General features: G+C 41.5%; 1 protein-coding gene across 1 annotated transcript in view; it reads right to left on the bottom strand.

Annotated features, from left to right (window-relative positions):
- DPF3 (double PHD fingers 3) overlaps nucleotides 1–26,359 on the bottom strand; it is a 161,726-nt gene that overhangs the window by 50,230 nt on the left and 85,137 nt on the right. Inside the window, exons 4-8 of the mRNA XM_072864539.1 lie at nucleotides 12,089–12,216; nucleotides 8,136–8,231; nucleotides 7,053–7,091; nucleotides 3,322–3,400; nucleotides 2,958–2,999 (exon numbers count right to left, since the gene is read on the bottom strand). Coding sequence (XP_072720640.1) covers nucleotides 2,958–2,999; nucleotides 3,322–3,400; nucleotides 7,053–7,091; nucleotides 8,136–8,231; nucleotides 12,089–12,216 — 384 coding nt within the window. The remainder of the gene's footprint in view (nucleotides 1–2,957; nucleotides 3,000–3,321; nucleotides 3,401–7,052; nucleotides 7,092–8,135; nucleotides 8,232–12,088; nucleotides 12,217–26,359) is intronic.

Raw genomic sequence — 26,359 nt, 5'->3', positions numbered from 1 at the left:
ACATTCGTTCACTCTGTCCCTCCTTTAAAAATCACATGCCCAGTTTATCTTGGAGAGCTGTGGTGGTGTATTTTCCACTTCTCTTGCTTGACATCAGAGGCTTTGCTTTGCTCCTCAAGCCCTATTTTTCACTATCCTTTAAGGCACCTGCTCTATCTCCTAGCCAGGTATTCAAGCTGCGTTTGGGTCTGGTCTCATACAGCAGCTGACCCATTCGGCTACGTTACCATTTCCAGCCTTTTCCTATCTCACACCAGGCTGCCCTGCCACTTTCATTATCCAAGCATTTATCCCAAGGGAGCTCAAGGCACAACACTATCCAATGCAACTTGTTGAAAATCTGACCAACTAGTTTTCCACTTGCTGATTTGATGAAACAAGGCATTTCATGATTATGTTAGCGATTTTATTGATGCTTTGAATGGTCAGACATTTTATTCTGAACTTCTGATACAGTGGATGCTCAATAAAATCAACTGAAGTATTTCAGAATACCACCTTTTCTTAAAAACAGGATGACAAAACATTTTGAACTTTGAAAACCTTCCTCCATATAGAAATTCCATATTTTCAGTCAGTTTTAATATTGGGACCAGGTTTAATATTGGTGTACAGCTGAAAGCCTCTTCCAAAAAAGGCAGGCCTTTTCAGAAATAATATTGCTATCCTCCAACACAATGGGCAGTGTCAGATAGGTACCGCTCTTGCATCATCTTACTGACACACAGACTAGTTTTTTCCCATAACCTTTTTATTACTGATGAAACCTGGTGACATATTCTTGTTTCCCATAAATATGAATGTGCAGCTATGAAAAAAGAGCAGAGTAGTTCTTCACCACAAATCATTTTTTGTGCCCATGCAGTTAAATAAGAAAATTCATTTGGTTTAGATATGCTTATGCTTTCTTCATTGTGGTCACTTTCCAAATTCTAATATCAGAACACTTGCAGAAAAAGCAATCTGGAGGTAAATTAAATAATATGAAGAAAAAGGAAAGTGTCAACCCATTAAGGTAATTATTTATACCAATAATGTGATTGTAGGAATCATGTTTTCCCAAACAGGAAACAGATTCACTATTTTTGACCTGCATGTTTCCATGTAAAACAAAACTATCTGCCCAAAACATCTGCACATGGAGTACTGCAAACCAATTTCTAACCTACCACAATTACATTGAGAGTTATCTGTACAAATATTTAGCAAATAATTTCAAAGAAAAAATTTATTCAAGAAATCCACCCAAGCAGGAAAGAAGCCTCAACTTAAGCCAATTATTCACAATGAATTGTATGTAATATTTCTACAGAAAGTTAACAAGGGCAGGATATTACTTCAGGATGATGGCATTACAATTGGGATAGTTCTTTCCTTCTGCTCCACAGTCAGGTAAAAGAGTTCTGCTACTACATAACCCTTTTCTCAGCTATCTACAATGGAAAAGGAGGAGTCATGTGTGAAGTCTGGATTCCAAAACTCCTTATGACTCACCTCTAACTATAAGTTTCCTAAAAATGAAAGGTATCAGCCAAATGAAATAGGAAAGTTTACATTTCCAAAACCAAAGAGGAAATTTATGCTCCAAAATGTAAGCCAAGGCAAAATTCCATCAGTACAACAATGTGCCAGAGCCTTGACTTCAGCCCAGATTTCTGTTGCCTGCTTTGATATCTTAGATGTTCTATCTACTCTGTGCAAGTCACTACTATGCATGTTGAGAGTTCTCCGTAAGATGCAAAAGCAAAGCAAGATCAGACAACAAAGAGTCATTATGTTCAAAATTACTACCACTGACAAGTGTCCTTGGATTTAGAAGGATGTTCCAGAAGAGATAAAGACAGTTATGCATATACTAGCAGAGGAAAGCCGTGGATTTCAGCAAGATACATAGTGGGCTCCCAGGGAAGTCTTAGAAGACACATTCTAGTTCTTCCAACTCCCAAGGACAGCTATTTAACCACAGTAGAAATCTCCTGACTCTTCATATCCTAAAGAGCTCTTCCTCCTTGATCATGTGTTCAGACACTCCCATTCATGTGCAAGTCCTTCCATTTCTACTGATTGCCCTTAGAATATCCACCTTGCTGAAGCAAAATACCCAACATGTCCATCACTGTACTGTGCAGGGTCACCTGGTCTCACCATAAAATAATATGATTTGATCACATGGAATATAGTTCTTATTTACTGTGCATGCTTCTTATTTCTTCATGTTTTTAAAAATAAGCAGGAAATACCCCCATAGATTGACATCGTAACGATTGGTCTTTTAAGGTCAGTATGTTGCAAGATAGGTAAACAGTGGAGAAAGAGGGATTCTAATTGTCCTTAAAACCACCAAACATTTTTGGATCACAGAAGTGAAGACCTCCTGCTACTCTCCTACTTCTATTAACTTTTGTTAGGTTATTGTCTTATAGGATAGAAGGCACCTAAGTAGCACCAATTATTATTGCATGTACACTCTAAAGTAAGCCTTAAGATGGGAGACCTCAAAAGCATGTGGGTAAGATAAGTGCCCTTCACAGAAATGACACAGTGAAGCAAAAAAGAATATCAAAAGAAGAGGGAAAGCACCAAGGACTAGACCGTAAAAAAAATACAGTGTATCAAATATTGGACTCCTTCCTCATACTAAGACTGTGGTATCCTTCTTCAGTTTGGGCATTGGGCTCTGGTATAATATTTCAGTTGGGGCAATGCCTGACTTCACCTGCAGTCCCACTGCAAGATGCCAAACAGCATGGCCCTATTCAAAGGGAATATGTATCAAAACAAAGCATTCCAGTTGTGTTTGTTTCTTAGGAGGGCTCAGCTCCTGATGATGCCACAAGAGTACTTTCTGAGTGAGGGATGAGAATAAGACCTTCAAAATTTAGCCCAGTGAGATTTTAAAAGGACTGAAGGAAAGAGAATCACCAAATACATGAAGAGATACAACAAGGGTGAAGTACCTTTGTCGGAGATTTTTGAGTTATGCTTTTGTTTGTAACTATCTGAAACAGAGAAAGAAATAGAGGGTGAATCTTACATGGGGGAAAGGAAGACATAAGGCAGAGAAGCCAGAAAAGGAGAAGGAGAAAGAGAAAGAAAATATAAGATGATATATTATAGGGCAAAGGGAAGTGGAGTCTTGCTGAGGGCTTAATTTTATTTCCTTCATGCAAAAAGACCAAGAGCAGCAGCAGCAGCAGGTGGCAAACATGCAAGTCAGAGAGCAGCAGAGTATTTTGCTGGAAGGGAAAAGATGAAGCCCTGAGTGCACCGAGCTGGTAGGACCAGGCTGGAAGCAGAATCAGCTGTCTGGGTGCTACTTACTGTCACAAACATAGGGTTTGTCATGATCATCCTGGGAGGCAGCATCATTCCGTCTCCTGCCACCTCCAGATCCCCGAGCCTGCAAGGACAAGAGGAATGTTAACATTATTCCATCGCCCCTCAGGTGTCCTTGTGCCCCTCACCCTCCTATGAAAAATGTGCAATATAAACTAAACAAATCCTCAGCTTCCATACAGGTTTGTCAAGGGTGGGCTTGACCCTTCATCTCCTAAGATATGCACTACGTTAATGGACCTCGTAATGCAGTGGATATCCCCTCCACAGATAACCCAACTGTTCATCCACAGCAGTAGGTCACTGCCAGCACATATTCAGTCGAGTATCATCACACATTCATTTCTGAAGATGTTCAAATACCTTGCTTAACTGAATATGAATGAATGAATAGATGAACAGGTGTTAGAGGATAAATATAGCCATTAACTCAGCCAGAAAACAGGCCCCATATAAAACAGAGGTAAAATTATTTCCTTTAATATTTTCAAAGGGGGGTTGTTTGGTTTGGTTTGTTTTGTTTTCCAGCTGAAAAGCAATGTTTTGAAATGGCCTGCTGGGACAAAGATACCATGGCTAATTATGAAATGGAGCTTTGGTCAGTTAGTGGAAAAGATTAGGTAACATGGCTACCTGCAATAACAGAGAACGGGAATTACCCAGAAAGGTGTCTCTGCAGTTCTGCGTTCCTACAACATACCAAGTTGGCAGCCCTGGAAACTGAAAAGCTCTGTTTCTCCACAGCACAGACTGCTCTGTCCTGAGCTCCAGGGGTAAGAGTGGAATTCAGCATCAAAGTTACTTGGTCCTGACCCTTCTCAGCTGAGATGCCAACAAGGGGATAGCTGATATCTGTCCAATGGTGGAGGCTGTGATGTGGCACTGGGAACTGAGCCAAGGCCTTCAATTCTTTCATGTTCACTAATGTACAGTCTGTAGATGACAATAATTTTAGACTTTATCTTTATTTGAGGAAGTGATCTGCAGGTGGATGGCTACTTTATGGATGGCTAATAGCTCTTCATTAATTCTGCCAGCTACTCTATTCCTGGGTAAAAGCAAAAAACTTGTTTCTGCTGCTCCTCTTATTAAACTGTTGATGTTTCTCACGCTAGACAAGGCTGCCTGACTCAAATCCTTTGAGCTTTTGCATGTGAAAATAAGAAAGGGACAGAGCTTCATCAAGTAAAGCTGGAGAAGATGTAGAAATTCTGAGAATATTAGTGCCCCAGACACAAAGGGGTCATATGAGCTCTGTCCCTCTTCTATGGATTTGGCACTGAGCTAGCACTATTTGAGCTGCATTCCATCGGACATCTAAAGAGAAGGAACAAGGAACAGTTTTACAAGGGCCTGCCACAGTCTATCAAAACAGGGATTTATAAAAAGTTCACACATTATTTCCCTGGGATTGCTCGGGTCTAACTCTTAACACAGTCCTGAAGGAAAGACATGGATTTGCAGCTGTCTGAATCGGGTAAATACTGTTAGGTATGACAAGTATAGCTCTGCCTTCTGCAAAGACCTCTGTGCAGATCAGCACACACGTGCAGAGTGAGATTTGTAAGGGTGAACTGAAAAGCAGTTTCACCCTGGAAAAGGCCCCAGCAACAATTGTTTGGTGGAAGCTACTTTACTGACCATATCACATAAAATCATCTTACTAGTCTGCAATATTTTCTCTCTGACTGCCAGCTCTGTAAACCCCCTCTGGGCTATGAAATCAATCCCAGGCCAGTTCCTTTCTTCCCTCGCTACTGCAAAATGTGCTGCAAGCTGAATTTCGGTCCATGGCAGCTCCTATACAACCCTAGCTCATCACAGAGTCTTCATAGAGACAAGTCATTGGCCCTTAATAAATATTTCTGCTGATACCTGGATTAGGATCCAATTTCCCTATCCTATCAGCTGCACTGGCTTTTCAGGGCTGTGAAAAAGCTGTAAAGTCTTATTTTTGTCACCAGTCAGTAGGTCTGACTCCGTTTAGACACTGCGAATGGATCTGTTGAGTAAGAAGGTACTATTTTTACATAGGCACCTTTCAGAATAGGATGGTAATTTAAGGTCTGTTGCTCTGAGTTTCGCTAGTCTTACAGCCAGCTGTTTCCCTTCAAACCGTTCTCTACAGAAACACAAGGGTACAGCATTCATGTCATGACCGCACGTCAGATACACTTTTTCATGCACCAAATGCACAGGGGGAGATTTTTCAAGTCAATTACTTTCAATGGGACTTGGGTTCCTAAATGTCTTTAGTGCCTTTGAAATTGTCCCACGGGATATTCAACTGACAAGCAGACAATCTGTACAGGTGCAGCTGCATTCCTCTCGTATCTCCTAGCAAGCCATCCTTCCCAGCTCCTACCACATTCTCCCTGTCCAGCAAAGATACTAAAAAGCTCCTTCCGTAAATCCATCTCTTCGGCCTTCAGTGTCCTTCCTAATACTCCCACAATTTCAGGGCTAGACTTGAGGGGGTAATAAACCGAGCAGCTGCCCCAGAGGCACCGAGTGCCACGTGCTGGCTGTCGGCACTCCAGGCTGTTGAATTCAGTCATCCACGACTGCCTTCATTCTCCTGATGGGATGCAGCAAAGACTACGAGAGCTGACGTGTGAGGCCTGGAGGCCATGGCACAGCGGCCTTGAAGCAGCTCTGAAGCAGCCAGAGAGAGTAGCCAGAGGGACAGATGGAGAGTCCAGGATTAAAAATAGAGTCATGCTATAGGGAAAGGAAGGGGCATGTGCAATTTGGAAAGTCCAGAGCAGTAATTCTGTCGCATTAATCCTGCATCGATGCTGTCAGCCCTTCTCACTCCTTCCCTGAATCCCCAAAGGCCACACTCCGCAGGATCTGGTTTCCTATGCATGTCCTTCCCCTCTTCTGCCCTCTAAAAATAACCTAACCAACTCCTTCCCAGAAACAGAGTGCTGCCCAGGTTTCATGTCCCCTAATTTCAAATCCTGGGTCCCGATTCCTTACACTGGGTCAGGCTCACATTAGAAAAGGGCTGCTTGAAGAGTGGCAAAACACCCGTGACCAGACGCAGTTCAGGCTACAGTTCAGGCTTACCAGTTTTCAACAGCTAGGGAATCTGGCCCTAATTTTGAAATCCTAATTTATACCACATTTTGCTTTGGGTATAGATGCCATCAAATAAAAACGAAAATTGATCAAAGTATTTGGCACTCTTCACCCTTCTCTTTTTTGCGCTGAATGAAACCAGGGCACTGGCAGAGCAGGAGTCAGTCGCAAGAAAAAGGCAAGAGATCCTGCTGCTCCTATACTTAATAGGGGGCCAGTTCTAGGGCAGAAAATAAGATGTAAATTTATGCTTCAAAATGAACGGGACACCTAAGTACCCTCCAGCTCCTCTCCTTACAGTAGCAGAGAAAAAGTAATAGAGTTATTCTGAAATAGTTTCCTGAACAGGGGTGTAAAACTTTGCACATAACAGTAACTTCAGGACTTTGTTTGTGTGGGCCTGGGATGTATGAATACAGCAAATTCCCTTCTCCTGAGCAATATATTGCTTTTAGCTATTCAGTCCCTTTCACTCACCCTAACCAGCATGCGTAATTTATGTGAGAGCAACTTATTAGAAAAGAGTTGTTAGCCTGGAATATTAGTTGATCACTACAGTCAAGCTTGTGTGCATGTATCGCTTCTAACTCCTGGTTTTGGTTACTGGTTCATACAAATTTTCTGAAACTTACATTTTTCTGGAAAATTTTTTTCCAGGTGGGGGTCTTTGGCTAAGAAAGAAAGAAAGAAAGAAACTGGTTCAGGTGATTTTGAGAATAAGGAAGGTGAAATATATACTTATCCAATTATTAAAGTGCTTTGATCTTATATTAAAGGACTTAAGCTCCAAAATAAAGAGGAGCAGAAAACTGAAACAACACAACAACAGAAGAAACCAAAAGAGAGGGTCTGATGCATAAGTACATTGCAAGTATTCAGTGTGGTTTCGTGTCTCTCTCTTACTCAAAAGCTATTATATCCTGCTCATTTGGCCTAAAATATGGCCCTTCTTGCTTGACTCCTACAGACACATCAAAAGGTACTTGTAGAGCTCCTGTGCCCCTGCAGCATCCGCTGGAGCCAAAGAAAGATGAAAATGCTCAAAACTTCTGAGAATTGTGTTCACCTTTATAATAGATGCCTAGCTTAAGGGGCCACAATTGAAAATGTTGATTCCACGTTTTAAAATGTTGGCCTCATTACTTAACTGGTGCCCTGCTGAAATTGTGAAAAGACATCTTAGGTAAGAGAAGGGACACAGACTCCCCTAAGGATAAAATATTGCCCATTTTAAGCAAATGGAAGATTTGCCATTGGCTCAAGAGGGCCAGTGTCAGCCACAAAGTGCTATGCTGGAGAAAGCTGCAAAATGTATTAACACAGTTCAAGTTACTTTTATTAATTTTATTTTGGCTGTCATGACTGAATTTGTTGCTTTTCTGTAATTAGTAAATGTTGTTTTAAAGTAAGAGCATTGTAATAGCAGGATGTCATCATAATTACTACAGTTTACATTACGCTTATAAATACAACACTATAATAAATTTACCCCAACTTTTTACTCTCAAAATAGTCTTTTTTCTTGGTAATTCACAAAAATAAACTGAAAAAAATATTAAAAAATCTTCAACCATATGACAGAAAATTACCTACAGTGTTATCACTATCATATATTCATAGATATACACTTTGCATATACAATACACATGACAAACATACACTAGAAAGCAGAGGTTTGCTTCCTTCCTTTCCATTTCAGTAAAGTCTCCACCTACCCGTCCTCTAGGCCTGTTCTTTCGTTTTGGAATATCTTCTTCCAAATCCTCTTCCTCATTCACTTCATCTGCATTTTCATCATTTTCTAAAACCCTCTGCGGTTGAACAATAAACAGGAATGGTTAGAAGAAAAGAAGATGACACATACAACCAACTGCTGCTCTTTACCACAGAGACTGCAGGTTATTAAATTACAGTTGATTAATGATATAATGCCAAATCAGATCCCAGAATCCCTACTTTTTTCTGCTAAAGCAAAATTTGCTTTCCTTTCCACCCTCAGTTCTCCAGAGAGTTCTTATTAAAAAATACCACTGATATCAGTCAACTACGAAAAGAAGGTTCCTAAGAAATAACAGTGGCATCACTGAGCACTGATATCCCAAGACAACACAAGTATTAGTATGCATAACTGCAGGCCCTGTCTGGGAAATTGTTTGCATGATTTTTTTATTTTGGTTTATTGCACCTTAAATTGTTTTGTTTTCCTCTAATGTTGAGAATGCACTTCAAGAAGACAAAAATCAGCGTTTTTCTCCTTGGCAGCTCAGAATTTTCTTTGTTTAGCAAAAATAGAGAAAATACCTTCACATATTCCGGCATGTTTAGTGGATCTAGAAAGTAACATCTTTCAGGGCTTACACCACAGGTACAACTCTGTAATCTGGAAGCAGGGGTCTTGCTGCATGAGAATGCTGAGGAAGTACAGGTCTCACTGAAGTTAATAGGAACAATAGCAATAGTTCCTTCAATTAATGATTTAATAGGAACAATAATTCATCATCTCACATAACTGTGAGATGCCCAGGCCAGGGAATTTAAATCCTTTTATCTTGATCTTTTGAAGTGTAACCTCCATAGAATCAAACGCAGTCTGGCCACCCTGAAAATGTGCACAAGTCGGACATCGCACGGACAAAGGCAAGACAAACTACCACAACACTAATGTGGAAAAAAGTCCCACTGAAATCCCCTCAACCCTTGGCATGTCTGCTAGAAATACAGAAATGGGTCCCAGCCACTCCCGCCATTCGTGGTGCTGTGCCATTTCATAAGGGACTAATCTGGAATCACTAACTTATCTTTGCCATGCCACCATTCATTTAAATTACAACATGCAGCCGGGATGCAGATTCAAATCAGTGACTTTAAACTGATGGGGAGGTTTTTCAGTCTTACTGTATTTGTCCCTTCCCTATAATTTCTAGTTAACAGCTATTTGAGAGCCAGCAGAGGGAGAACAGTAGCAAATCACAGTTGCTTTCTCTCCTTCTGACATACCTCAAGCACCAAATTCTGAATTTGTGGGAAAGAATACAACAGAAATTTCACTTTTAAAAAAGCCTGTATTTGGAAGACCACCTATACAAATTTATTCTTATTTTATCAGCTAAATTTTTAAGACTAATATTGGACAGTGTCCATTTTAAAAACTACAAACAACTTCTAGAACATGGTAGAGGATCAAGTCTTCATCTGGTTTTTGCTCCTTTAATTTTTAAATCTCAGGAGGCTATTAATGAGGTCAGACCATCATGAAATACAATTTCACATAATACTAGAGTACTAAATACTGGAGGGTGTAAAAGTTAAGCAAGTTCCAGTTCTATAAACATAAAACATTTCTTCAAAATTCATGCAATTGTATACATTAATTTACTTCATCTTACGAAACTGAAGCACTTGGAAAAATGTTGTACATGAGGAGACTAGTGGTATGTAAGAAAATAAGCAAACTTCTCCAACAAAAAAGAAGGCTGCAACCATATTGTATGTGGGAGGGGAAGTAGGTCGTTTACAACAATAATACTACACAAGAGCAGTTAAGAGAAATGTTACAAACCACTTTCTTTGTTTAAAATTGCAGCATCAATTTAGGAAAGAGATAATAAGTAACCAAGTGTGAATTTGGTGACACTGCCAGGGTAATGGCTTTAATTCTTGATAGAAAGGCCATAGCCTTTCTGATGCATGGCCAAAAGGCTATTCTAAGCCTTCTCCAACAAACGATGGAGACACACATTCAATACCAATTTACTGTAAGGCAAAATCCTCAACCCTGTTAAATACCAGCTGTACAGCAGGTCCCACTGACTGCATTTATTTAGCAGGGGCAACCCTTACCCTTTTTAGCAAAGTAACTTTTCTTTTCCTATTCTGTCTTTCTAAAAGTTTCCCAGTCCAATGTACTTCAGTGCAGCTAAGCACCACGTCTTCTTCTCCTGACACATACTGTGTCAGGAGAAGAGGGTGGTAAGTGCCTGGGACTGAGGTGGGAATTACAACTACGTCTATCCCACCTGCTCACTCTCACCACCACTGAGGCTGGGCCCTTTCAAGTTACGGCACAGAAGAGCATGCAAAGGAACAAAAAAGAGATTTGCATTCTCTTAGTTGTCATACGGATAAAAGGCACCGATCATGATTTTGATCTGGTACAGCCTAGCTGCCAGGTGCCGAAGTACACACTGAAAGCTGGCTACTAGTAAAGGCTTTGACAGTCATTGTTCTATAGACTGTGCTTGCACAAGGAACAACAGCAAGACATGCCTTTTGCATCTGTTCTGATGAAACTAGCATCCAGATGACAGGTCACTGGTAGGGCAGTTTAGCTGAAAACTTTTTGTATATTTTTGCAGCCCCTCCCTCCTCTGCAATGCCCAGACTTGTCTCAGTTCCACCATCTCTGAAGTCTCTTTCCTTGGACTGCTGCTGGGGATAATTCGGGAGCTCAGATCGCACAGCAGCATCTAAAGGCACTTGTCAATCTCATCAGGATGTTGCACCATGACTTCTTATGACCTTGGAAGCAGGTATAAACAGAGCTTTAGGGCTGTCAGCTTAATAGACCCAGGTATACTACTGAAGAAGGAAACACAGAGGGGGCCTCATGCTGAGCTTTTCCCCACTCCGTGAGCATGGGATGCTTCCTCTTTGGTGGTGCTCCTTTACCTGTGGAACTGGGAATAGGAGACCTAATTTTGCTGCCCTGACGTGTGAAATTTCTAGCAAACAGGCCAGTAGGACTGAACTCCAAGTAATATAGATTTGATTCCCACGCTCTTCTGTTTCATTTGGCATGGGGCTGCCCACTCAAATTTTCACTAGTTTCAGGTATAGATGCATTATCTTATATCTCAGCCAAAATTACCAAGTTTGACACATTGCCAATGGATCCTGCTAAAAATCACTAATAGAGACTCATAGCACAATGGTGTTTTAACATCACCAAAGATTTGGTGCTGCTCCCCCAGGAGAGGCCCACTTTCCTAGCAATTTAAGATGTCTTCATAAAGTGACATATAAGAACCCTTTATATTAGCTGAATTCCTTCTATGACAGACTCACAAATGTGTTTCTACTTTTAATTGTTAAAGGATGAAATGGAATCTTGACAAATAACTTTCAAGCCATAATGCGTGTAAAGAGGCAATATTTATCATACCTGCATCACTAATAATAACTGAGATAATTAACATTAGAATATTTTTAATGATTTATTTTGCTTGTGTACTTCCTGAAGGCTTCTCAGTACAAGAACAGACAAGGCAATAACATGTTTTTGTCTGCAGTCAGCAGCTGTGAATCCAACTTCAAATCCATGTCCAAATTCACTTTAAATCTGAGGCACTAAAATTTAGTTTATGGTTGGGACCCACCTCTGCTTGCCAGTTGCATATGTAATCGTCTGATAGTGGTGCAAAACAAATTCCAACACAAGAGCCATGCAGAACACAGCCAAATGACCGAGAGTCTTGTGACAGGAGAAGTGTGCAAGATACCAAGTTCATTTTGAGCATCACAGTGTAGCACAATGGTTTGATAGCATTTTGACAGTAGAATGACACAACTATCAACAGATGCACTATTCTGCCACAGGACAAAATCTGCTGGGCTTAGAGACAAATTGTAAAATCCAGCCCTGCTGTCAGGGCGTGGGGCTCTCCTTTACCTGGATTTCTTGTATAGTGTCTTCCTCTTTAGTGTCCGTTTTTTTCTCTATTCCCTCTCCACGCAGCAAGGCTTCCAAAGTTGTACTTTCTGATGTGAACCCATCTTTTTTCAGAGGCAGATCAACTTCTGAAAAACAAAACACACTGACTGTATGTGTCTTCCCCAGACAGCTAACAAGCAGAAAGACAGAGATGACAAGCAGAAGGAAGACTGACAGACCTTCAAGCTTGTTTCTATCTTGAAGGAGAGTTCTTCAAGTTCTTCTTTTAACCACTAAGGATCCCCATATAGGACTCATTTCTATCTTACTGAAAACCTGGTATCTTTTCAGTTGCTGTGTTCGCTTACAGGAAAAAAAGGCTGGATGTATTGTATCAGGAGGAAATAAATGGGGAAAAAATCCTTCTCCTTTATGTAAACTCCATGTGCTTCAAATAAAGAACAAAACCAGGGCTTTCTAAGATACTGAAATAACAAATATGAAGATCTAATCTCCTGAAGTAGAAAAGTAGTTTAATGCATTTCAGCATCTGGCACAGTTTACACAACACAGCTACAAGTAACTTTCTCCTACACCAGGGCATGTCCCACACAAGGGGGAGCAGAAAGCTAGCATGTGGGGCCGATGCTGAGAACTTAGACTGAAAAAATGATGGGATGTGTCTTGAATTTTCATTTAATATAGACTAGATAAAAATCTTCAGTTTGTTTCAAATGGGCCTACACCAATGAAGAAACACCAGTCAGCACAGCTATGAGTGCAGAATCCAGCCCATAAAACAGGACGACCCCAGCCACTGCAAGAGGAGCCAAAGGCTGGCTCGGGGACAGGCCTGGGGCACGGGACTCCAAGAGACAGCACAGGTTTACGAGGAAGCTTGATGCAATTTGCCATACAAGTGAAGGAACACAGCCTTATTCCCCTTCCGAATGCTGCCACTAGATTATGAGGCTGTGCAGCAGACAGGCAAATGCAGCATGTTAATTTCAGCAAGATGTTAAAATACACCTAGGGAAGAATTCCATTTTCCTTGTAGATCCTGGCCTCTACCCCACTCGTGCAGGAGTTCATTCACGACAACCCCATGGCAGGGAGACATCCTGATCGTCTCTACCTGACAATGCCAAGGTGTGGATTTCTCAAGTACTCCCTCCCTTCTAAAATGAATTCCTTCCTCTAGGCCAACAGATTTATAAACTAATAATGTACAGGACCGAACTCACAAATCAGCATCTGGTGTCCTTATTTCATAGCTCTGTCCACTTCTCATCTTTTAGGACTGTGTTGTGTTCCCCAGTCTGCCTGGAGCTCCCTGCCTTTCTATCACCATGAGCTGTAAACTCTGCAGGGCAGAAATTCATGTGTTTATAAAGCCCAAAATCACTCCTGCAATACAAATAATGAATGAACACTTCCACCTGGGACAGTAAAGTGTAATCTGTTTCTTGGGGGCAATTGCGTCCCAGGAATATGTTTGTTCTATATATGAAAAACTCTAAGCCAGCAAATGATTCAGGGTCCCTGATCAGTGCTTCCACAACACACTTGCTCAAGTCTTCTGAAGTGAGAGAGCATTGCTCAGCCAATAACCACAGAAAATCCAGCAAAAATTCCAGCAAAAGCTATTCTATTCATGGAGGGCAAGGCTGAGTACAAACCATGCAGAAAACCCAAACCACTGGGATTTTCAAAGGAAACTCCCAGGACAACCCACACAATGGGATGGGGTCAACAGTGAATTGATCCCCCTTCTCATCACAAGGAGGTCTATTCAATCAGGCCTCTGGTTTTGGCATTAAGCTCTGCACACACACCCATTATGCCACCTTCCCCAACTTCTCCCTTACTTGAGCTATAAAAAAGACAGAGAAGTCAATAGAGAGTCATACAGATTGAATTTCCCTGTACGAGCTCCTAATACCTCCCTCTGGATGCTAAATCCAGACATTTCAATAGAAAGAAGGGATTTTAGACTTGATTTATGTGCAAATCCCAAAACTTGAATCTAAAGTCACTAAGGAACCTCCATAACCATCTCTAGCTGTGGGCTTGGCTTGGTTTCAAAGTCCTGTGCTTAGGTGCAAAAGGGCATTTGCTTTGTATTTAGAACCTTGTGGGACTGCAAAACCCAAGGGGTCATATACAACATTTTCAGCAAGAGAAGAAGCTTCCAGCAAGCTCAAGGGCATTGGAAACAAACATGTCTTCACTGTGACAAGCTATGCCTGTCTCTGGATACAGACAAACTCAGCAAACAAACGCATTAGAAAAAGGGAATGAGCAAGGAAGGGGTGAGGAATAAGTAAAATGTATATGAAAGTAAAACTACTTCCTGTTTGTTGCAGAGATATTGAACGTTAAGTCAGAGGGAAAGGTAGGCTTTAAGGTCAAAACCCAGCAGCTGTCTTTAATAGGCATGTTTGTTTTGTGTGGTGCTGCTACTTCCCACCAGCAACACTCCAGGAGACTTTTCATCCAAAACTCTCAGAGCATTTTTTAATTATTAAATTTAACATCCCACTGACAAGGCAGTGTGAGGTAATACTTTTATTCCCAGTTTTCTGATGGGGAGATTGAGTCACCAAAAAGCTAAGTTAGTGAGCAGGAAATCCGGTGAAAAGAAACTCAGGGCAGCTGCCTCCCATCTGCCCACTAAGCTTACTGCTATTCAACTCCTTCATTTTCTTCTCCACTGGTAGCTTCTAAGAGTCCATTTTCATTCCTAAGTAACTCTAGAAAGTGAGGAATGGCAGACACTATCTTATCTGGAATGTAAAGTTTACAGTATAAAAACCTACAAAGGTCCAAAGACAACATCTTATTAATGAATTCAATCTTTGTAATGAATTCAGTCCTTCCTGGAAGATGGCTAGTCTGTAAAGGATACAGTAATGAAGACAGGAAATTACATTTCCAAACCACTTTTTGAATCCTCAGAGATAAAAGTCTCCAAAAAGCTCAACGATGGTTCAGTTAACCTCGAGAAATAGTTAAACACTACTAGGGATCATTACATTCATTTCACTAAATCTCTAATTTTCTCTTTCCTATTTAACTCTCCAGGATTTTCCCACAAAAGCTAGAAAAGTATATTTTTCTCTTATGCCTGTACCCTAAAGAAAACTGAGAAACCAACTCAATACCTGAAATGTAGTTTTCATGTGAAAGACCAAGGCTTCCCCCACACCACGGGAACTGCTGTACGGAAGCAAGGCAGGGGCGCTTCCACCCACTGTCCTGCTTATGAAGGCACCAGCCAATGTCAGAAGCTTCAAACAAGGCCGGAGAGAGTCTTCTAGGCTTGAGAAATTGAGCCGTGACCCCACACTTGTCTCTGTTTGCTTTGATATTTGTTGTGCTATACTATGCAGTCACATCAGATGCTGCAGAAGAAGGTATGAGTGTCTGTCAGAGGAGAAATGCAAAGAAAATAATCTACCCTAATACTACATTTCATCCTGATCTCTAACAGGTTAGTCCTGAGGGATAAATGCAGTATCACTTCCAGTTATCCTAAATCTGGCTCTTCTGGAAATGCACAGAATAGCCCAACCCTTTCTGAATTTTGATACACTTTTGTCCTCGATGTTTTTCCACCTGATTGAGTTCAACAGTTAAACTATGGTTTGAAAGAAGGAGTGCTTCACTTTACTGCTTGCCCCCTTGTTCTTGCTATGAGACAGGGAAAACAAAAGTTCCTGACTGAACTTTTTTGTCATTTCTTTTTATTTCTCTCCTTTCAAGGATGAACAGTCACAATCTTCTCTATTACTCTGCTGTGGGAAGTTTTCCATATGGCTTTGTCCTGTCAGACCTCTCTGAACTTCTTCTTATCCTTCAATAATCTTCCCAAGATGGACCAATACTGCACCTGATATTTTCAGATGAAGCCACAGCCCCCATTTAAACAAATGCATTACAATATTCTTTATATTACCCCTCAGGCAGTGTCCTGCAGTGTCCAAGCTGCATACTAAGCAGAATTAGGAACTTTGTAACAGGAACAAGAACTTCCCGTAAGTAATACCTTGAACACACAGGTGACAAATTAAAATGTCCATCCCACTGCCCATTCACCAAGCACATTCAGATCTCCCCAAGGAGGCCCGCACAGACCTCTCTGTCCACGATGGCTCTAAATAGCTTTGTACTATGTACAAATCTTTGTAGCTGACAAGGTACTCCCTCTCTCCAACTTGTTCATTACTATATTACGCAATACTGGACCAAACACCAAACCTTGATGCACCAGCTGTTAGCCTTTTTCTATAATAAAGTTCTTTGTTTCATTTTGTTCTTTGTTTCGTCTTTTGTTCTGAAAGTTTTGATCCAAGACAATGCTTTGTTTCTCTTTGGAGGCCTATTACATACCAAAGGTCTTCAGAAAGTCTAAGTAAATTGTCAACCCCCTTATCTATTAGTCCTTTTACATATCATGTAAAGAATTTTAAGAAAGTAGTGAGACGTGCTTTTCCTTCCTTAAAAAAAAAAAAGTCAGTTAGAACCTCCTATATCATCATTTCCCAGGTGCTTTACTGCTTATACCTAATTACTGTTTCAATCAATTTCTCAAATGTTCATGCAGAATTTATGGGTCTTTAAATCCTTGAATCACATCCAAATCCTTTTTAAATATAGGTAATAACATTTGCTACCCACTAATTGTTCTAAATTCTTTCTATTGTAGCTCCTAGTTTGTATCACAAACTCTTCTTCAGACATTGCAATTTCAGAGAACATAATCTTTATTACAAGTAATAACTACTAGTAAAAGCACTATAACTAAAAGCTTACTCTTTATATAAAAATTTTAAGAAGGTTTGTAGATAAATTTCCTTTTGATTAGTATTGCAAATGCAATAGCACCTGGTTAGTGTAGGAGATTCTGGAAATAGTCAGAACCATACAAAATGGAAGTGTCAAATCAATAAAGAGCATAAATGAAAAATAAAAAGTTATTTAAGAATTCTTCCTGTTTTAATAAACCACAGTATTATTGGTGTCACAGCTAGATATTGTGCATATATTATAATTCAAATATGTGTGTGTGCATATAATTAAAATTTATGTTTCTTAACTTGGCAGAGTCCCTTTCATAGTGATTAAATTAACATGGTTATTTCTGCTTACCAGCTCAGTGCAGCAACCTATTTATCAAGGTCCTCAGACTGCGGTGTGAGTCTGAACAAGCACCCATGCCAGCGTCATTCCTATATCTGTTTTCTATTGAACTGCTGCCTCCAAAAGAAGCACATTTTCACAAATCCTACAAAATGGTGGGCTTTTTCAAGTTTTGATTCACCAAAATAGCTGCAAATTCCTGTCCTTAAATATGCCACATTTGGTTTACAACGCACTGGGAGCTAAGCAACTTTTCTGTGTCTCTTTGAAACATAAATTAAAAACAACCATCCCTTTTTCTATACAGTGCAACGTATTTGTTTTACAATGGATCATTTCCATCTCCACAGTAGCAGCTGCCACCCAAGCCATCATCTCTGTGCACTCGTAAGCAGCTCCATTTCCAGTTCTAATTGGGAACAGAGATACTTATTGGGTGAGTTCCAGCATGATCTATCACGCCAGAGACAGCTACTATGCAAACCAAAGCAATCCAGCTTCCAAAAACCCTCTTAGACAAACACTGACTTTGCACATAGATTCTTGCATTTTTGTTTCTTGGTGCTGGTTTTTTGGAACATAAAAAGTGCCAGAAGAAACTATACATTAAGAGTCCATGAAGTGCTGGTTAAGATGGATAAATCCAAGGACATTACCATATCAACAACTATCTCTTTAAAATCATATAGGTGGTCTAAAAAAGCCACCTAATTCACAGCAAACAGAACTACTGCTGAGCGAATGCAGCCACTAAGCTCATTAAGAGGATGTGGCAGGATGTGTCTGAAAGTGCAGTGCAGTGGCTCAGCAAGCAATTAAATCCCATGACAGTTTAAAATGAGAATCTATCAGTGTCACAAGAGTGTGAAGACTCAGCATCTCTGCTGTTCCCACCCCCAGCGTTTATTTATGATGGCGTATTGGGAACATGGGAAGTCAAAAAGATTATAATGAAATATGCCATATAAAAACCAGATTAAGCCTGCTCTTCTTTGGGGAAATATGCAGAGAGAGAAGCTGTCTGTTAGCTGTCGAGTTTGCAAAAGATACCATCTTTTGGGATGGTGCTCTCTGCCAGCAGACAGAGTGCCCCAGGGGAAATGGTGGTGAAAAACCCAGACAAGCAGCATCCATCCATCCATCATATGCTCATCTCCACATCTCCAAGGCACAAATATAGCGTTAGAGTGCAAAGGGTGGGGGCAGGGGGGATGGAATCCCTTACGAAGGAAAGAGGAGACAATGCCTTACGTGAATAGCAGGATTTTGTAGCTTTTCTGTGTGTGCACAACCAGACTCTCCTTAGCTTGTTTGCTTGCTTGCTTGTTATGTTCATGGCCAGTACAGTGATTTGTTACCGTCCTTGGAATGGATGCGTTCACAGCAGTGACCAGAACCAGGTATACTAAAAGCAGGGCTCTGCAAGCTTTTTTCATAAGCATGCCTCTGCCAGCACAGCACAGCACAGATCTTCACTCCTCCTGCAGACCTGGAGCTCCTTTCAGTGCACCGTCTCCTGCTATCCCAGGGGAAGATGCTCATGTTATTGCCGTTATGCTTTAATCCTGACCTTCCATGGTGCCTGCTATCCCAGCCTGTTCTCCCAACATTACTTCAGTTCAGCACCCATCTGTAGCAAACTTGTCAGTGCCAGTCCTACACTTACGGTCCTCTCCAACCCTGGTCCACAGGACCTCCTGCCAGCCCAGCCCTGGGCCTCCCCTGAGACTAGACTACTGATAACACAGACTCTCACAATGAGTCCATAAAGCCAAACAAATGCCCGTAGAGACTAGTAAACATCAAATTCGCTTTATTTTTAATCCAAGCCAGATGCAAGAAAGCCATGGCTGTACTGGAGATTGTAAGGATACTCTAGCAACTCTTTGTCTCCTCTGCCAATTCCAGCCTCAAACCTCATGTATATTACTGCACTCTCAAGGTAAGCAGGGCCATGGTGAGAACAAGAATCCAGTCAAAGAGAATGATAGAGAAGGTTTTAGAAGCAAGACTACTTGAAAACAAGAGAGTATTTCTTTCCTCAGAAACAAACCATTTTGTGTAGAAAGAATAGTTCAGAGGACTATCTGCCATTAAGTGAAAACTCCTCTTTGGGCTGCAGCCATGGGATCCTATAAAGATCTGAAATGAATCTTAGTAAACACTTGTTGCACATTTTAGGCACTACTGAGGTTTGCTCTAGGGAGCACTAGGAGACTAGAAAATCCCAATGTCTCCCAAGCACCTCTTCCTGCAAAGCTGCTAGTCTTGTGGTAAGGTTGAGGAGCAGCAGGGGGCAGGGGGAGAAAGTGAAGAGATGGAAGAAGACAGAGGAAGCTATGGTATGGGCGGACTGTACACTTTCACTCTTCAGTCTGGGCGTAAACTGCAGAAAACATCAGAGGACAACTTTGAACTTTAAGAGCAGGATCCAATGGAAAGCTTCTATCAGCCCCTAGCTAAAATACATCCCAGGAGGCTACAACACAACACGAGGGAGAAATAAGGCTGCAGAAAACAGCAGAGGCCTTCAAACATAAGGTCAAGCATTGTTTAGTTTAACCCATCATCAAAATGTGGACTTTACAAGCAGCTGTATTTCTTTGGCAGACTAGAATGCCTCTATAAAATCTCTCAATAAAAAAAAACAGCCCTCCTGTCGGTTGTCTCTTGGAAGCTCTTTACAGATTTATTTCTCAGCACAGTTATAAATCATTGTCACATGTAATATACTGTACCTGCTTCTCAAAGACTGCCAAATTACAATATGAGGCTAAATGCTGGATCAGGTAACTACCCTCAGGGCTCAAATCATAAAGGAATATCTCCATTCAATAACATCACTCTAGCACTCATTTGTGTTCTGGTCACTCTTGCATTTGTGTTCTAGATGGGCTCACACCGTACCAGGACTTTTGCAGCATCAGGCAACACTGTAGGCAATATCGAGGGACAGAGGCTGGGTAACTGCTACAATTTAGAGAAAATTCCTGAGTACAAAGTCTATTCCTTTGGGCTTTGCATCACGCTATCAGGGCTTCTGGCCTGTTTGGAGTAAGAGAATAACTTGGCCTACCTATCTGCAAGTGGTCATACAGATACACTCACACAGACGGATGGGCCTTTTGACCCATTGGAAGAGCCAGGATCTGATTATTGTCCAGTCACAGGACAGCTATCAGCAAACACCAGTCACCCCCACACCACACAGCTGGGCCAGTCACCCCCACACTGCACACTCTGCAAATGGTAACAGGGAGTGGACCTCCACTGCAATCAACCATACTGTTTCCATATGTGACGGCACTGAATAAAACCACTCATACTGAATGCAAACTCATACATAAACCATCCGTAAAACCAGCCATGCTGTAACCTTGCTGCAAATTCTGTGAGATTCTGCATAGCTTCTCCTCTTCCTTATCGAGAGGAGTGGAGGGGATACCTTTAGTAACAGATAAATCTCTGTAATGCAGTTATCTCTCAACTGCAGTGCACAAGCATCCCAATTAATTCAGTCCAGGCCTAGCAGAGCCGGCACTAAGCCAGAGCTGATAAACCTGCCAAAGCCAATCTGAGTCCTGCAATGATTCTTGGGAGCCTGCTCTGCGCTTTCTCATGCTCCGGACTGAGGGGGGTTATTTGCTTGAGTGTAGTGCTCAGCTCTGGCTGGTTCCACATGCCCACATGATGTGGCAACTCCGTTAATGAGGTCCTTCTAAACCCCAAAGCACTGGGGAGCAGGTAGAGACACCCAGTCAGCAATGAAGGCATCAGCAAGGATGCAGCAGGGCTTATTAGCACCACTCAGCCAGATTACAGGTGTCCCGGTCCTGATCCTGCATCTCTGTCTGCAAAGCTCCCACCTGCGGGAAGACAGTGCTCTGCAACCTGGGCAGGCCTGGGAAGCAGGACAGCCACATTCACATGGCACGGTGTCTGAAGAAGTCATCCACGCCAAGCAGAGCTGGTTCAGCATCCCTGGCTAGGTAAATACCAAACCTGCATAAACCACTGAGGAACAGAAAGGTGACAGCAAAGTGGCAATGATTTTAGGATGGGATAGGGAACAATCATCCTAGACGCAGCCCTTGGCATCGCTGCTGTCTCACCATGTGATCTTGGGCCAAACTCTAACAAAGGTACCCTCTGCTTTTCCATCATGTGTCAAATGGAGATAGTCTTCATCTGTCCTCTGGGGTTTGGTAGGGCTTGCTTAATATTCATAGGCATTCAGGCATTCAAATAAAATGCACCAAAAATGCAAGGTGTTCTTACAGGTTCTCGCAAAGCCAGGTTTAAACACATTTTTTTTCCAGCCAAGAAAAACACTGAAAAAGCAAGACTATTTCCACTGATACCAGATTTCAGTGGCCAATTCACAAATTCCAAGGAATGAGGATAATATTTACTCGTACGGTAAGATGCATCTGACAGATGAAGCTATATAATTGAAAAATGTTATAAGAAGGAAGGCTTGTTATAGAAAAATGGCGTGAGATGCTAGTAGGTATCCTTTCAGAAATGGGAAAGAACAAAGCAAATCATCTACTGAGATGCTCAGATCTCTTGCCACAAAAAGGCAAGAAATTCCAAGAGGCCTATAAAGCGTTTAGACAAAAAGGTGAACTCTAGAATTAATAACAGAATGGTAAACAGGAAGATTAATGGCACCAGAGCAAATGCAGATGGTGAAGCCCAGCCTGCAGGCTCAGCAAGACTCTGAATAGGGAGGGGGGAAAAGGCAAGGTGTAAACAAGGTGACCTTCAAAGCCACGGGAATGCCTGCCAACAGGCCAGCCAGAGGGCATCCCGAGACACAGATGTGCCATCTGGGGTAGGCTGCCTCATGACAACATGAACAAGATTTGTCTTTTTCAAAATTTGCAGGGAGGAAAAATGGGTAGCAGCAGAAAATATGACCACTCATTCAAAAGGGGCACAATTAAATGCACAGGTTGGAAAAGGATGCTATCTATTTTGTAAAAAGAAAACAAAAGAATTCCCTGAATATCCCCACTCAGAAAGGTCTTGTGCCCACTTGTAAAGCCTGCGCACGCAAGGTGTGGGGGAGAAGCTGGTTTTCACTAAACAAATGTTTTCCTTGAGGGTTTATGCTTTAGGTTTAGGGTAAAAAAAACCCCAAACCCAAACCTCACCAGAAACTGCAAAGCAGCCCTTTAAACTCATGATGCTATAAATTTTCCCCATCTTGGCATAAATCTATTCACTCCAGATGGCACATTTAGGTTGAAAGCAGGTAAAGATTCCTCAGACACATCTCTGTGTCCAATATCTGCTTTTACAGGGTTCCCTTGCTCCATCTCAGTGCTTAGTTGGGCCTTGAATCTCCTAATAAGCTTTGTGTATGCCTAGGAGATCTCAGTTCTTTGCCTACAGTAAAAAGGGGGAGAGAGAAATCTCCTACCACAGTTCTGCAGGGGAGCCTAGCTCTTTCAGACCTGATGCTTAGATCATTGAGGTCAACCAGGAAAATTAAAAAGTAAATGCAATCACACGTTTTTTAAATACATCAATCAAACACCACAGTGGGGCAGTGCTAAGGGGAACAAGGCTATCTCTAAATAAGCCTTCCACAAAATAAGCCAAACATGTTCTGCTGTGATATCCAGAGGCAAGAATTTTAGGGGAAAACAGAATAAGCAACCGCATTACAGCTCACCATGAAAAAAAGCAGACTCTAGCTGTGGGAGTCCAGCAGGTAGTGAATTCACACACCACTCTTCCTTCCAGCCTGACTCAAAGTACATCAAATCTGAGTATTTTAGGCAAAACTGGCCCAGATGAGTTCAGTGCTGAAATCAGTTAGTTCAGTGCTAAGTGTACAACCAGACATACCTGAATGTTTTCTATTCTGATGGGCTGCATACCAACTGCAATGAAGACATTGGCATGACCTCCGGTTTCACAGTAGAAACCACAGGTGCTGGATGAACTCAGGCTGCTTGTGCAAAGCCCACACAGCCCCAGCACTGTTGGATCAAGCAGGCTGGACCCAAGTGAGCTTGCAATTGCTGACAGGAGCTGCCATCACGGCTCTGGACACCAGTACGTACCTTTCTGCAGAAAGCCACATCATATGGCTCTGTTGATTGCTTCTTGAACAGAACAGGAATGGAGAGATGAAGTACACACCTGAAAACACTAAAGCAGCATTGAGGAAGGAATTGGGAAGAACAAGGGAGAAAAACAGCAAGATGAAGGAAAGCTATTATATTCCTTCTCCTTGCCTACTGCAGCTAAACTATGGTAAGCTTGCTCTGAAAACTGCCACAGAAAAGTCTGAAAAATGGAAGCTCTGGGCCTTGAATTATGCCTTTTCAATATCTCTCTCCTTTCTCCTCTCTGCTAACAGAGAAACGCTGTAAACTCCTAGATCCTGAAAATACACATTCTGGGCCCTTTCCGCACCTTACAAAACACGGTGAAAATAGATGATAATGGGGAAGAGGAAGAGATAGCCATGCAAGGGGAAAACAAAGTGAAATAGAGAATAGTTGCTCTTCTCTCCTTTCCCCCTGCTCAGCTTTCATTTCCCTTTGTTCATCTAACGTTGAGCCAAACTAAGCCAAAGGAGCTGCCGTGCTGGGCTACAAGATTGATGGCTGCAGGCAGACTCCACAGTGAAGAGACGGATGACTGGTCATTTCCCCCGATGCACTAAGAAACATCCATCCTTGCAGCCATGCTGAGCCCATTCGTGCTCCTTTTGAAAAGAGAGATAAACACGGGCAGCTGGAGGCACCTGAGTGTCCTTCTCCCTCAGAAGGACACAGTTATACTCCTCTGGGCTCCTTGAGAAGGTCGTTCTGTCCATCCCTGAACATCTGGCTGTGGGATTTGCTAACTCTCTCCCTCCCCCAGCAATCATCCATCTATTAGAGCACAGTGCAGGTCGGAAGAAAACAGTGAAGAGAATGGTGTGACAACCTCATCAATCTACAGCTACACGCTTGGCTATTTAGTTTTCTTTACGCTATTCCTAAATAGGGGGGGGGAGAATTGCTACTGGTATGAAAGAGTGAATTGTGGAAATGGCAACATGGATTGGAGTAAGTCCTTATGACTATTAAAATGTTGTGCATGTACTAAAGCAGTAGGGAACTAATTAAGATTCAGGATTGAAAGGCAAAACAAAAAAGTTGGATGCACTCTGGTTCCATCTGTAGCACTTGCTGAGAGTTCAGATGTACTTGGGGCATCATCTTTAGCAGAGAGAGGTTAATTTTTTTATTTTGCCCATTCAGATATTAACAGAAACCTCCCTGGAATAATATACTGTAGGTATATTTATAGTGCCAGCCCTGGTATAGCAGCTTCAGAGGCACAAAGCACTTAATCCTGACTCCTTTCTATTTAGTTAATAGTGTCTTTGTTGTTGATACTGTCCTGGACTATAGCATTGCTCAGAGATACAGCCTCTCTGTTTCCAGTTCTCCTGCCGTGCTGCTACCTCACTTAGGCAATGAGCATTACACGGCAGATGTACCCATAGCATCATTTACAAATACAGGATCACTCCAGAAATTCCTATAACTATGAACCTCAGTTTGTCAGAGTAGCACATATCTGTAACTGTGTCATTCACAGACATTGCACTGAGGAAATCATGAGAAGATAAAAGCATTCAGCATCTCTCAAAAACACAAAGAAATGAGTCACTTGCTTAAAGTGTTTTAGCACTCTTAACTGTCTGAGCCAGCTTTGAAAATTTGTCTTTTATTCCCATCATGCAATGCTGTTTATTTTAGGCCAGCAACAAAAGGATCTTCACTGCAGCTCTGTAGGACATGCATAGGATATTAATCATGACCATATGTGTTCCTAAGACATCAACCTCATACTTCCCGAGGGCAATCACATGCATTCAGAAGTGGATCGTTTCCATCAAGAGGAGTAAAGTTTTCATCCTTCTCCTACATCAAGAACCATAGCTGTAGCTGACAGAAATTGCTGCTTGCGGTAGTCTTTAATGGAACTGTACCTGCCTACAACAGCTAAGGTCCTGGCCCTAAATTACCTTGTTTGTTTAAGGGGAACCATGCTCCAAGTGCATCCTAAGTGAGATCTCTGGTCTGGAACATATTGCACACAAAAGCCATATCCATCTATTCCATTCTTAATTCCCCTCCAAACGTACATTGCACGACTCTCGTTCCCCCAAGGAATTCATTATTGGGAATGGATGCCATGGCAAACACCAATGGTGTCAGAATCCTCAAGCATAAAATACCTGTAATAAACTATTAAGCAACCAAATGCAAAATGCAGGGAATATTGAAATGAATTGTAATCTAGTAAAAACATACTTAATATCTCTCAGGTACAGGATGATTATGAGGCTGTAAAATGTTTACTCCAGAGAACGGGAATGACAGACTGAAGACTTCCACCCAGGATGGTGGTGGGAGGTGCAGGCCTGTGGGAGGGGAAGCCATCACACTCTCCATTCTACTCTCAGCAAATCTGTAAAGCCTGGCTTGTAAGATTTCAAACTGGACTTTATATTAACATTTAATGCTCATTCCTTTATATTACGCACCAGAAAAATATCACCTGCTATAAATTTTATAATATTTCAGACTACAAAACAATTTCATTTGCTATGTGTCAGGAGAACAATAAAATGGAATAGAAGTTTTTTAAAAATCATATTTTGAATGTAATGATATTCTGTAATCTCTTTGCTATTTTTTATTAACTTTTTCTTCTATAAAATAGTGCACAGGTTCTACTATACTTTTGATTTAGTAGCGCAGTGACTTTATTGGGCTCTATCTTGCAGGATGCTGAGTACCAAACCTGCAAGTCTGGTCCAACCCGGTACTTTTCATGTGGATTTAAATTTAAGCATGTGACAAGTCCCATTAATTACAAAAAGATCATTCATGTTCTTAAAGCCCAAGCTCAGGTGCTTTCCTTGTCTGGGGTTAGACAGCTTGGCATCTTACAAGACTAAGCCCTGGGGACTTGATCCTATAAAACCTTTTTCATGTGATTACCAGAGAACTCCCAGGACTACTCACATGAACATGCAGAATAGATGCAGTGAATTAGATAAAAGATACTAATCTCCTAGGATCTTGTGTCCAGTACTTGCATCTAAACTATTCTTGTGCTTCACAA

Source organism: Ciconia boyciana, chromosome 6 (assembly GCF_034638445.1).
Source record: "Ciconia boyciana chromosome 6, ASM3463844v1, whole genome shotgun sequence".
NCBI classification, from domain to species: domain Eukaryota; kingdom Metazoa; phylum Chordata; class Aves; order Ciconiiformes; family Ciconiidae; genus Ciconia; species Ciconia boyciana.
Note: the sequence above shows the minus strand (reverse complement) of the source record. Positions and strands in the feature narration are given on the sequence as shown.